The sequence below is a fragment of the Nicotiana tabacum genome, chromosome 2, assembly GCF_000715075.1.
Source record: "Nicotiana tabacum cultivar K326 chromosome 2, ASM71507v2, whole genome shotgun sequence".
Classification (NCBI taxonomy): Eukaryota; Viridiplantae; Streptophyta; class Magnoliopsida; order Solanales; family Solanaceae; genus Nicotiana; species Nicotiana tabacum.
The window spans coordinates 2784834-2797112 of NC_134081.1; the positions used below are offsets into that span (position 1 = coordinate 2784834).

Here is a 12279-nt window from a genome sequence, read left to right on the forward strand (position 1 = left end):
TGTTGGACTATTCTCATATCATTCTCCCCTAGTGTTCGAATGCGAAGAATGCGAGTTTGAACACTAGAAGTCTTGCTCTTTTGAATATTTCACTAGTGAATGGTTGGATAATCTTTGGTTCGATAGCCAGATTTACCTATCATTAGGAACTTTGCTATAGAGCCAAAGACTATCTAACCACCCCTAGTGGCTTGCACTCCTAAACGGTCGGGTAACCTTTGAATTGATAGCAAACTTTACTTCCCGGTTGGAACTTTGTTACCAAGCAAAAGATTATCTAACTGTCCCGTAGCAGTTCTCCGCTTCCATGCCTTGTTGTTTAAAGGTCTTATTTCTGCTGAAGATATTTCCTTCGTAGTATGCTTTTCGTGCTCGAGATAGTCAATGATCTCATTTCTCAAGTCCCATACCAAATTAGTCGCGTTTACTTCATAATAGTCGTCTATGTCCAATACTGAATGCATAAGCTGCACGACCGTACCGGAGTCTGATCCCTTCATTTCTGTGGATGATCCCAGATTGGCTAGTGCATCTTCTTTCGCATTTTCTTCCCTCGGGATGTGGGTAATTGAACATTCTCTAAACCATGCGAGCAGAGCCTGGACTTTCACTACATATTGTTGCATGTGTTCCTCTTTGGCTTCGAAGATCCCATATACCTGATTTATTACCAATTGGGAATCACATTTGATTTCTATGATCTTAGAGTCTAGTCCCTGGGCCAGCTCGAGTCCTGCAATCAAATCTTCATACTCAGCTTCATTGTTAGTCAGAGGAACAGTTCTTATGGCCTACCTTAAGGTTTCTCCTGAAGGCGTGAATAGCACTACGCCGAGCCTGGACCCTTTCACATTGGAAGCTCCGTCCATGAACAAGGTCCAAACTCCTGACGTCGATTTCAACACTATCACTGCTTCTTTGGTAACCAAAGGTAGCAGTCCCGGACTAAAATCGGCCACAAAGTCGGCCAAAACCTATGACTTAATGGCAGTTCTAGGTTTGTACTCTATGTCAAATTCACTCATCTAGACCGCCCACTTGGCTAGTCGACTTGAAAGTTCAGGTTTGTGAAGGATATTCTGCAAGGTAAAGGTTATCACCACGACTATCAGATGATATTGGAAGTAAGGCCTAAGCTTCCGAGCAGCGACCACGAGAGCTAAGGCTAATTTTCCAGATGTGGATAGCGAGTTTACGCTCCCGTTAAAATTTTACTAACATAATAAATAAGTGATTACATATCTTCGTCTTCACGGATTAAAATTGCACTTACCGCTACCTCCGAGACCGCTAAGTACATCAGCAATGGTTCTCCTTCTTCCGATTTCGATAATAATATGGGGGCTTGACAAATACATTTTTAAACCCTTCAGAGCCTGCTTGAATTTTGGAGTCCATTCGAAGTTCTTCTTCTTCTTGACAAGTGAAAAGAAGTGATGACATTTTTTCGAAGACCGAAAATAAATTTGCTTAAAGCGGCCAGTCTTCCTGTCAACCTTTGAACCTCCTTCACGTTTGGTAGCTAGTAAGGGATGTCTTCGATAGGTTTAATTTTATCGGGATTGACTTCGATCACCCTTTGCGACACCATGAACCCTAAGAACTTACCGGAGCTGACTCTGAATGCACATTTTTCGGGGTTAAACTTCATGTTGTGCTTCCTTAGAATGTCAAAGGTTTCTTGTATATGTTTAATATTATCACCTACGTTCAAAGACTTAACCAACATATCATCTATGTAAACTTTCATGATTTTCCCTATTTTTTTCTCAAACATTTTGTTTGCAGGCCTCTGATAAGTGGTTCCGGCGTTCTTTAGCCTGAAAGTGTAACGACCCAATTCCAAATCAGGCCGTGATGGCGTCCAGCATCGTTGCTAGACAAGCCGACAACGAATAACTTAACAACATTTCCATTTTTACTAATTTCACATGTGGTGATTTTTCCTTAACTTAAAAGATTTGACAAGAAACCGATTTAAATTAATATGTGAAACCAATAGAAATGTTTATAACCAAAAGAATAGAACCCAAAAGCCATAAGTCTACTACTAATACATGCCAAGATCTAGTGTCACAAGTATATGGGAAACTTAGTAGATTATACAAAGGAATGTCTATCCTACTGTCCAAAAAGAAGTAGACATGAACCAAAATATAAGATAGATTCTGGCATGCTGCTGAACGGCTCAGAAGGGCAGCTCACCGTAGAATCTCGAACCAAATCAAGGATGCGCGCCAGATGCGTACCCAGATGCACCTGCCTCAGATCCTGCACAGTTAAATGCTGAAGTGTAGAGTGAGTACATAAACAATATATACCCAGTAAGTATCCAGTCTAACCTCGAAAAAGTAGTGACGATGGGTTGACTTGATACTTACTATGGCTAATGATAATAAATCAAAATCATAAATAAGCACGGATTACAATAAATGTACTAAACTCAACAACAAGAAATGATGAATATCTTTTTCGTAATTATTATTTCCAAGAATCAACATGCGCAAGTAATGCCGAGGTCGTACGGCCCGAACCAACACAACAATATTTAAATGTGTACTGCCGAGGGTCGAACGACGCGAACCATAGATGCATCTATTTAATATGCTGAGGCGCTCGGCCCGCTCCACAACAGAAAAACACTCAAAGGAACACAAGTTTTTCAATAACAGTTAAGTGTTCTAGTTATAACCTCAAATGAGTGGAAACTTATCCCTTTGGAATCTTTGTACAATTTATGGAACTACGATTTAAGTACTCCAATTGACAAGTAAAGGCACAAATTGTTCAAATATAGCTTGATAGGGGTCCTACACTACCCGGACTTAGCATAAATAGTAGCTATGCATGGACTCTCGTCACTTCGTACGTACGTAGCTCCCCCACAAATAGTCACATACATTATTTAATTTGCCTATGGGGAAATTTTCCTCTTACAAGGTTAGAAAAGAGACTTACCTCGTCTCAAGGCTCACTTCCCGATTCAAGAATGTGCTCAAACCTCCGAATTCGGTGCCAAACGACTCGGAACTAGTCAAACATTATCTAAATTAATTAATCTATGCTCAAAAGTTCATATCCCCACTATTAAAGTGATTACCCAACCCAAAATGCTAGACTCCTAAAATTCACTCCCGGGCCCACGTGCCCGGATTCCGAAACTTTTCGAAGAAAGTTGTTACCCATAACCTTAAGAACATAAATATATGATTTTTATCAAATACCATAACCATTTTTGTGGTCAAATCTCAATTTTATCCAAAACCTAGATTTTTTTCTAAACCCTTTGATTTCACCAATTTTCACATGTTAATCTACCCATAATCTATGTATTTAACTCATGTTGTATAGACATTACTTACCTCAAAGTGCTAGGTGAAAACCCCCTTCCAAAAGCTCCAAACATTGCCCAAGAGATGAAGTGAAATGAAATAAATGGCCTAAGTCCCGCATTAAATGAGTTGTGCACAGGTCTCAGATGTCGCATTTGCGACATCTGGTTTGCAAATACGACAAAATCATCGCAAATGCAAACTGGGTTTTTCCCCCGTCCAGGTCGCAAATGCGACAAAGGAATCGAAAATGCGATCAGCGCTAGGGTCGCAAATGCGATTGTTTCTCTCGTAATTGGGAACTAGGTCCAGACCAGGCTTCATCGCAAATGCGAAGCCTTTCTCGCAAATGCGAGACTCGCAAATGCGAACATATTCTCGCATTTGCGAGACCTACATCATCAGCTTCCAAGAACACCAAAAAACTGGAGTGTTTTCAACTCCTTCCACACGTCTGAAACTCACCCGAGCCCCCGGGGCCCCATACCAACTACCCATACAAGTCTAATAACCTCGTACAAACTCGTTCGAGCAATCAAAACATGGAAATAACATCAAATACTACGATTCGGACGCAAAACGCATGAATTGATTCATGAACTCAAAAATTTCTAAAAAGACTTCCGCTCGTCCGATTCCTATTAAATCAACTCGGAATGACACCAAATTTTGCGTGCAAGTCTAAAATGACATTATGGAACTATTTCTGATCTCGGAATTCTATTTGGACCTCGACAACACCAAAATCCGCTTCAAACCAAATTTAAAGAACTTCAAGAACCAGCTTTTGATATTAGGCGCCGAAACGTTCCCGGGTCATCCAAAACCTGGTCCGAACATACGCCCAAGTCCAAAATCATCATAAGAACCTATTGAAACCGTCAAATCTTGATTCCGAGGTCGTTTAATCAAAATATTTACCAAAGTCAAACTTGGTCTTTTAAGCCAACTTTAAGGAACCAAGTGTACCAAATTCAACCTGAACCCTTCTAAATCTCGAACTAACCATCCTCGCAAGTCATAAAACAGTAAAAGCACATATGGGGAGTCTTATTTAGGGGAACGGGGTTCTAGAAAGTAAAATGACTAGTCAAGTCATTACAGAAAGGCATCACATTATAGCAATATGTGCCGAAGTTCGTTATGAACGAAGATTTTTTTAGATCTTCCGAGTTCATCTTGATTTGGTTGTACCCAGAATAAGCATCAAGGAAATTCATTAACTCGTGCACGCACCGTCGCATCAATTATTTGATCAATGTTTGGCAATGGGAACGAGTCTTTAAGGCACGCCAAATTTAGATCCTTATAGTCCACGCACATGCGAAATTTTTTTATTCTTCTTGGGAATTACTACCACGTTAGCTAGCCACTCAGGATACCTTAGCTCTCGGATCAAACCGATATTAAGCAAACGAGTTACCTCTTCTTTGACGAATTTGTTTCTGACCTCGACAATAGGGCATTTTTTCTGCCTCACCTGAGGGATATTAGGGTCCAGACTTAAATTATGCACGGCCACTTCTGGTGGGATACCTATCATATCTGCATGTGACCACACAAAACAGTCAACGTTAAATTTAAGAAATTCTATGAACCCTGACCTGAGCTCAGGGTTTAGTCCTATTCCCAAATGGAACTTTCTCTCCAAAAACTTTTCGAACAACGCAACTTGTTCAAGTTCTTCCGCAGTGGACTTTGTTGCGTCTGTTTCTTCTGGTACTTGGAAACATCTTGTTACCGATAGGATTCCTCCTCCTCCTCCTCCTCCTCCTCCTCCTGGTTGACTTCGTTTGGCTTGGGAGCAGGCATTGGTTCCTGTAATTGCTATGATGCATGCTCCTTCCCTTTGCTCCTGGAAACTGAGATCGCGTTCATTTTCCTTACTGCTTGTTGGTCTCCTCTTATTTGTTTAATTCCCTTGGGAGTTGGGAATTTCAGTAGTTGATGATATGTTTAAGGCACAACCTTCATCTCGTGTATCCATGGTCTCCTAAGGTTTACTTATTAAAAGAAACGTGAAATTCATGTTTGAAGCATAATTCAAATACTTTTATTGGCCAAACTTCTACAATCAACTTAATTTTGAAAAGAGTTTTTCCTCTAAAATACTTTTCAATAGAATACTTTTGGTGAGAAATAATATTATTTTTTATTTATTAATATAAAAAATATTTTTGATCAGTAATTAATGTTTGTTCAAGCTTTAAAAAGTGATTTAAGTGTATTTTTCTCAACATACTTTTCTGCGTCTTAAAAATTACTTCTACTTCTACTCAAAAGCGTTTTTTCCTTTTAAAAGCTTGGCCAAACTTTAAAAAAATTACTTTTGACTAAAAAGAAGCTTCGCCAAATAGAATAATAATATTGTATGATTAACTAATAAAATTTAAAAAGAAAAAGAGTTTAAATATCTCGACACGTGCTTTCCTGTCAACATGAATCGGCAATGAAATTATTAATAGGAGAGAAAGTACAACATGAAAAATCAAAAGTTATGTTCAGAAAAGAAAAAAACAAAAGAAAAGATGTAAGACATGATCTTTCTTCTTTTTCTCATTTTGTCTAATTAACTTTCTAGAGTTAACTTAGACTGAAATAGGTTTTAGTCGACTTGAGGTTGTTGAACAACATTTTCAAGATTGCAACAAACAAAAAAAAATACTTTGGGATTATTCCTTTCTTTCTTTAAGGTATATCCATCTCATTTTTGAATTTTATTGACTTGACTAATCCAACTTCGTATCGCATAAGGCTGTTTTAAGGGAGAAACACTCCCTACCAGAATGTTTTCGTTCACAAGGCTCGAAAGAGTGTGAAGGGATCCCATTCACATGGGTGTATCTAGGTGGAGGGATACTCCTCTCCCTAGACCATATATAATTATATTATATTTTTTTAAGATTACCTAAATATATGTATGCGTGATCAAACTCGAAAGGTCATATGGTGCCATCCTTATTCGATGCATCTATACAAAGATCTGACGTACTTTCGTTTTTCTTTGTCACTGTAATTGAGATCCGACGTACTTCTTTTTCTTTGTTTGATGTATTCTTTCAACATTCCTGTTAGCTGCCATGGAAATGAGATCTAAGCTAAGAAGAGGAAAAAGAGAAGGAATCAGAGAAAGGCTCATTGTGAAGAAGAAGAAGAAGAAGAAGAAGACGACAATTGTACATAGGTCCACTATTTATAACAAGCTAAATAACTTCCTTAACTAACTACTAACTAACTCTCTAACTATAGTTTAACATTACATCATAATTAGACTATGATTAACTACTATTGATTAACACCCATCCTCAAGTTGATGGTTGATACATATTCTTCAACCCCAACTTGTTCAGCAGATGCTCATGTTGAGATCTTCCCAAACCTTTAGTAAGTATATCTGCTAGTTGATCTTCAATGTTAACATATTCAGTCTTTAGAAGACCTTGACTCAACTTCTCTCTCATAAAGTGGCAATCTATATCTATGTGTTTTATCCTTTCGTAGAAGATTGGATTTGCTACAATTTGAATTGTTGCTCTGATGTCACACACCAGAGTTATAGGAAGCTCAACTTTAACACCAAGTTCATTGAACAGTCCTACTAGCTAGGTAACTTCTGCTGCACACGATGCCATGCTTCTAAACTCGGCTTCAGCAGAGCTTTTAGACACAGTACTATGCTTCTTAGACTTCCAGGATATCAATGCACTTCCAAACTCTACCAAATACCCTGTGACTGATCTTCTAGTTTGTATACATGCCCCCTCCCCCCCCCCAGTCTGAGTCACAATAGGCACTTAGTTGATTTGAAGACTTTGCAAGCAAGAACAGCCCAAGCTAGGAGCCTCTTTTATGTATATTACAACTCTCAATGTTGCTTCCATGTGAGACCTTTTAGAACAATACATATACTGACTAAGAACCTGAACTACAAATGCAATATCAGGTCTTGTCATAGTGAGATACAACAATCTTCCAATGAGTTTTTGGTAAGCACCAGTATTATCAAGACCTTCATCTGTATGGGTGTTGTCATTTTTGAAGTAATTATCATACTCTACTGAAGTTAACTTCTGATTCAGCTCTAGTGGTGTTCCAGCTGGCTTTGCACCACTCAAACCTAACTCAGAAATCAACTCTAAGGCATATTTTCTTTGGCACAGAAGAATTCCTCTTTTGGACCTTGCAAACTCAATCCATAAGAAGAACTTAAGTTCTCCTAGATCTTTCATTTTGAACTTCTTCTTGAGGTTTGATCTAGTACTGCATAATAGTTGTTGGTTGTTCCCAGTAATCAGAAGATCATCAACATATAGCAATATGACAACTATATCATCCCCAGCTTTCTTTATGAACAAAGAGTAATCATAGTGACTTTGTTGAATGCCCATGTTGAGCAGGGCTTCTGTCAGCTTCATATTCCACTGTCTAGGTGCTTTCTTAAGTCCATAAAGGGACTTATGTAGTTTGCATACCTTCCTATTAGTTTCCCCCGGTCTAGCAAACCCCTCAGGCAATTGCATATAGACTTCCTCACTAAGATCTCCATTGAGAAAGGCATTGTGGACATCCATTTGACAAATCAACCACTGTCTTGAAGCAGCTAGGGCAATAACAGATCTAACACTCACAATCTTGGCCACATGGGAGAAAGTTTCTCCATAATCCAAGTCTTCCTTCTAGCTGTAGCCTTTAGCCACTAGCCTAGCTTTGAACCTTTTTACTTCACCAGAGGCTTTGTACTTAATTCTGTAAACCCACCTGCAACCAATAGGAGTCTTCCCAGGTGAAAAATCTACAATACTCCAAGTATGATTATCCTCAAGAGTTGCAATCTCCAACTTCATTGATGTTATCCACTTAGGATCAACTGCTGCTTCTTTGAAGGAAGCTGGTTCTGAGAGAGCTGAATAGGCTGCAAGGACTTGCTTATATGATGGAGCAATAGAAGAATAGTCCACATAGGAAGATATAGGATAATTACACTTAGAGCCTTTGGAGGTGGTGACATAGTCTTGCAACCACAGAGGTGGCTTACTTGGTCTAAATGACCTTCTGTGTTCAGCAAGAGGCTCATCAGCTTGTTGAGAAGACACATGTGCATTTTGACTAGTATCAAGCAATTGATCAACAGCAAAAGGGATCATAGAGACAGCTTCTTCTGAGATTGTTGCAGAATGAGGAGCTCTTTGAGAGGAGTCTGCATGCAACTGATTTGAACTGGTGTCAATGGACACCTCTGTTGCTAGTGGTGTATAAGAAGAGGGAGTAATGTTGCTCAGAGTAGAAGATAGCAAGTCTAGGATAGGAAATACAGGACTTCCAATAGATGTAGCATGCTTGAAGGGAAAAATATTCTCTTGAAACACAACATTCCTGTTGACTATGAATATTTTTGAATGCAGAGTGTACAACAAATACCCCTTATGAGTGGACCGAGTATCCCAGAAACACACCAGGTACTACTCTGGGTGAGAACTTATCCAGCACTTGAGGACTGGTGGCATAGCATAAGCAACCAAAAACTCTGAGATGAGACAATGAAGGAGGATGCAAATACAGCATCTCAAATGGTGATTTGTATCCAACAACTTTAGAAGACAGTCGATTAAGTAAGTATACTGCAGTAGCAACACATTCTCCCCAAAATCTTAAAGGTATAGCAGCTTGAAATCTGAGTGATCTAGCTATTTCCAAGATGGTCATGTCTTTCCTTTCTGCCACCCATTCTGTTTGGGTGTATAGACACATGTGCTTTGATGAAAAATACCAAGATTAGACATCAGACTCTTAAATTCAGTACTAAATAATTCACTTCATCAGTTCTTAGAAACTTTACAGTAGTAGAGAAAACATTCTTTACTTGATTAAGAAAGTCTGTTAGAACTACAATAGCATCTGACTTATACTGTAACAAAACAATCCAAGTATACCTTGTGTAATCATCAACTATGGTAACAAAATATCTCTTACCATCATATGTGGGCACTTTATAGGGTCCCCATATATCACAGTGAATTAGTTCAAACACTGATTTTGTAGTAGTACTGCTTAGCTGAAAGGGCAACTTGGTTTGTTTGGCTATAGAACAAATAGTGCAATGACTAGAATCAGCTGTTGTGAGTTTGTTTAGTACTTCTACTCTCTTTATTATATCTAAAGGAGCATGTCCTAACCTTCTGTGCCACAAAGTATTAGAACCAGAAGTACATGAAGAGACTGACATAGTGTTTATTGGGTTAGTACACTTATTTGTTGCCTGATATAGATCTTGTTTTGGAATACCTCCTTGCAGAATGTACAGTCCATGTTCTTCTCTACCAATCCCCTTCACCTGACCACTGAAGAGGTCCTGAAAAATATAGAAGTCAAGAAAGAATCCAACCATACACTTTAGCTCCTTAGTGAGTTCTGAGACTGACAGTAAGTTGAACTTAAAGTTAGGAATGTACAGAACATTAGAGATCTCTTGGTTACTTAATACAAAAGTGCAACCTGTGTGGGACATTGACACAACATTTCCAGTAGGCAAATGTACTTTGTTTGCTTCTGTATTTGGAAGTGTTCTGTGAGTATGTAACATCTCTAAACTTGAAGTCATGTGATTTGAAGCCCCAGTGTCAACTATCCACTTACTATTGACACATTGAGACATAAAAGCATTCACATGGTTTAGAATACCTGCTGCAGCAACTTTGTTGGATGTGTCTGATTCTTCCGAACTTCCTCTTGAAAGTAGCTGAACAATTTGTTGGTACTGCTCAGGAGTAAAGACAGGAGCTGGATGTGACATATGTTGGAAGAGAGCAGGTTGACTCATTTGTTGTGTTGTACCTGAACTAGATGATCCATTGACAGTAAGAGCCATGTTAGTAGTCATATTGCATCTCTTTGCACCTGAAATTTCTGCATTGCCTGCATAATTGGCATAATGTTCTGTACTAATTCCTTTTCCTTTTGGCTTTGAAATCAGCACGATATCCAATCAATTTGTAACAATTCTCTTTCGTATGTCCCTTATAGTGACAGTATTCATACTGAACTTGACTCTTTTTGGATTTATAATTTCCAGCATTATTCATATTCGTACTGCTATATAGGGCAGTACTTTCTAAATCTTCAGTGACCTGAGCAACTTGTGTTGTGCTTGTGAGGTTTCTTTGACTTTTCTGATCTACTAACAAAGAGTAGGCTTTGTTTATACTTGGCAGAGGTGACATCATCATGATTTGACTCCTTGATTGAGAATAGGACTCATTCAACCCAGTGAGAAATTGAAGAAGTCTTTGATACTCAAAATGTTGAGCATACTATTTAGATTCAGGGTAGGGACAGCTAGGACAAGGTATGAGAGCATCAAACTCATCCCACAGCTCTCTAAGCCATGAGAAGTAGTCAGTTACAGTCATAGTCCTTTGGGTCAGTGTATGAAATTCTCTATGCAAATAGAGTATTCTCGAGCCATTTACTTTATCAAACTTCTCTTTCAAATCCTCCCAAACTCTATGAGCACTAGACGCATACAATACACCACTCAACAATTCTGGTCTCACAACATTCATTATCCATGAGAGAACTATAGCATTAACTTTCTCCCACAGATCATGAAGTTCAGGCTCAAATTTAGATTTAGGAAATCTCCCATCGACAAGACCTAGTTTACTTTTACCTAGCAAGCCAATTCTCATTGCACGACTCCACAAGGCATAATTGTCTGATCCAGTAAGTTGAAGAGAAATCAGAGAACTACCTAGTGTGTTTGTTGGTTGCAGGTACAAAGGGTGGTTGTGATCGATGGTGGGAAAAGTAGCAGTTCCAGCAGTGAAATTGCCAGTAGTTGAGGTCGCGCTAATGTGTTCATCTTCAATCTCCATTGTTGACCGAGAAATAGCTTCAAAGTAAGAGGCTTACAAACCCTAGCTTCAACCAAAGGTTACTCTAGCTCAATTCAGCACTCAATTGCAGAATTGAAGTAACCGAGAAGGCTAGATTTGCTCGCAATTTGCTTAGATTTCAACTAGTGGCTCTGATACCATGTTAGTTGCCATGTAAATGAGATCTAAGCTAAGAAGAGGAAGAAGAATCTTGAAAAAGAGAAGGAATCAGAGAAAGGCCCGTTGCATTTCTGAAGAAGAAGAAGAAGAAGAAGAAGAAGAAGAAGAAGAAGAAGAAGAAGAAGAAGACAAATTGTACATAGGTCCATTATTTATAACAAACTAATTGGCCTTCTTAACTAACAACTAACTAACTCTCTAACTATAGTTTAAGATTACATCATAATTAGACTATGATTAACTGCTGCTGATTAACAATTCCCAAGTTTAATATATTAAAATTTATCTGTTTGTCACGGTAAAAATATTTATATAGTTAAATCAAAGGGGAATATTCAAAAATATACATCCCAATAAAATATAATGCACCTACGCATTCATATTTTTCAGTTTATGCCCAAATAGCCAATAATTTTTTTGTAGTAATATTTATATACACTTACACATTATAATACAGTATTTATATTCGACTTATATATAAGCCACAGTTTGAGGAGCTTGGGGTCAACATGTATACTTCAGTAGGGGCAAACTCATTTTACAAGCCACACGTTTTCGAAGCTGCCACTTCCTTATCACGTGGACCCCACTTTGGGTCTTTCAATGTCACACCTAGAGGTCTAGCTCTCCTTTTTGTGGGTTTGGATTGCACTTCTTTTTATTTCATTTTAATTTGTCGTATAAAATTCTTACTTTTTCCAGTAGAATTAATAGGAAAATGATGATTTAGTTGTAATTGAAAGGCTATAAAGATTTTTTAAAAAAGTACTATAAAATTAAAAGCTACACTTTTACTTGAGGATCAAAATGAATTGATTTTAAATTTTCTAATTTTTAAATGATAAATAAAGATGTTAAAATCATACGAGGATGTCAAAATGTACTCTTTTCATTCT

The 12279-nt window shown here is 38.2% G+C and overlaps 1 protein-coding gene across 1 annotated transcript; it reads right to left on the bottom strand.

Annotated features, from left to right (window-relative positions):
• Positions 1 to 10639: 10639 nt before the first annotated feature.
• LOC142173853 (uncharacterized) lies at positions 10640 to 11203 on the bottom strand. Its single transcript, XM_075239728.1, has one exon. The coding sequence runs from the start codon at positions 11201 to 11203 to the stop codon at positions 10640 to 10642; it is 564 nt and encodes a 187-aa protein (XP_075095829.1).
• Positions 11204 to 12279: the final 1076 nt, after the last annotated feature.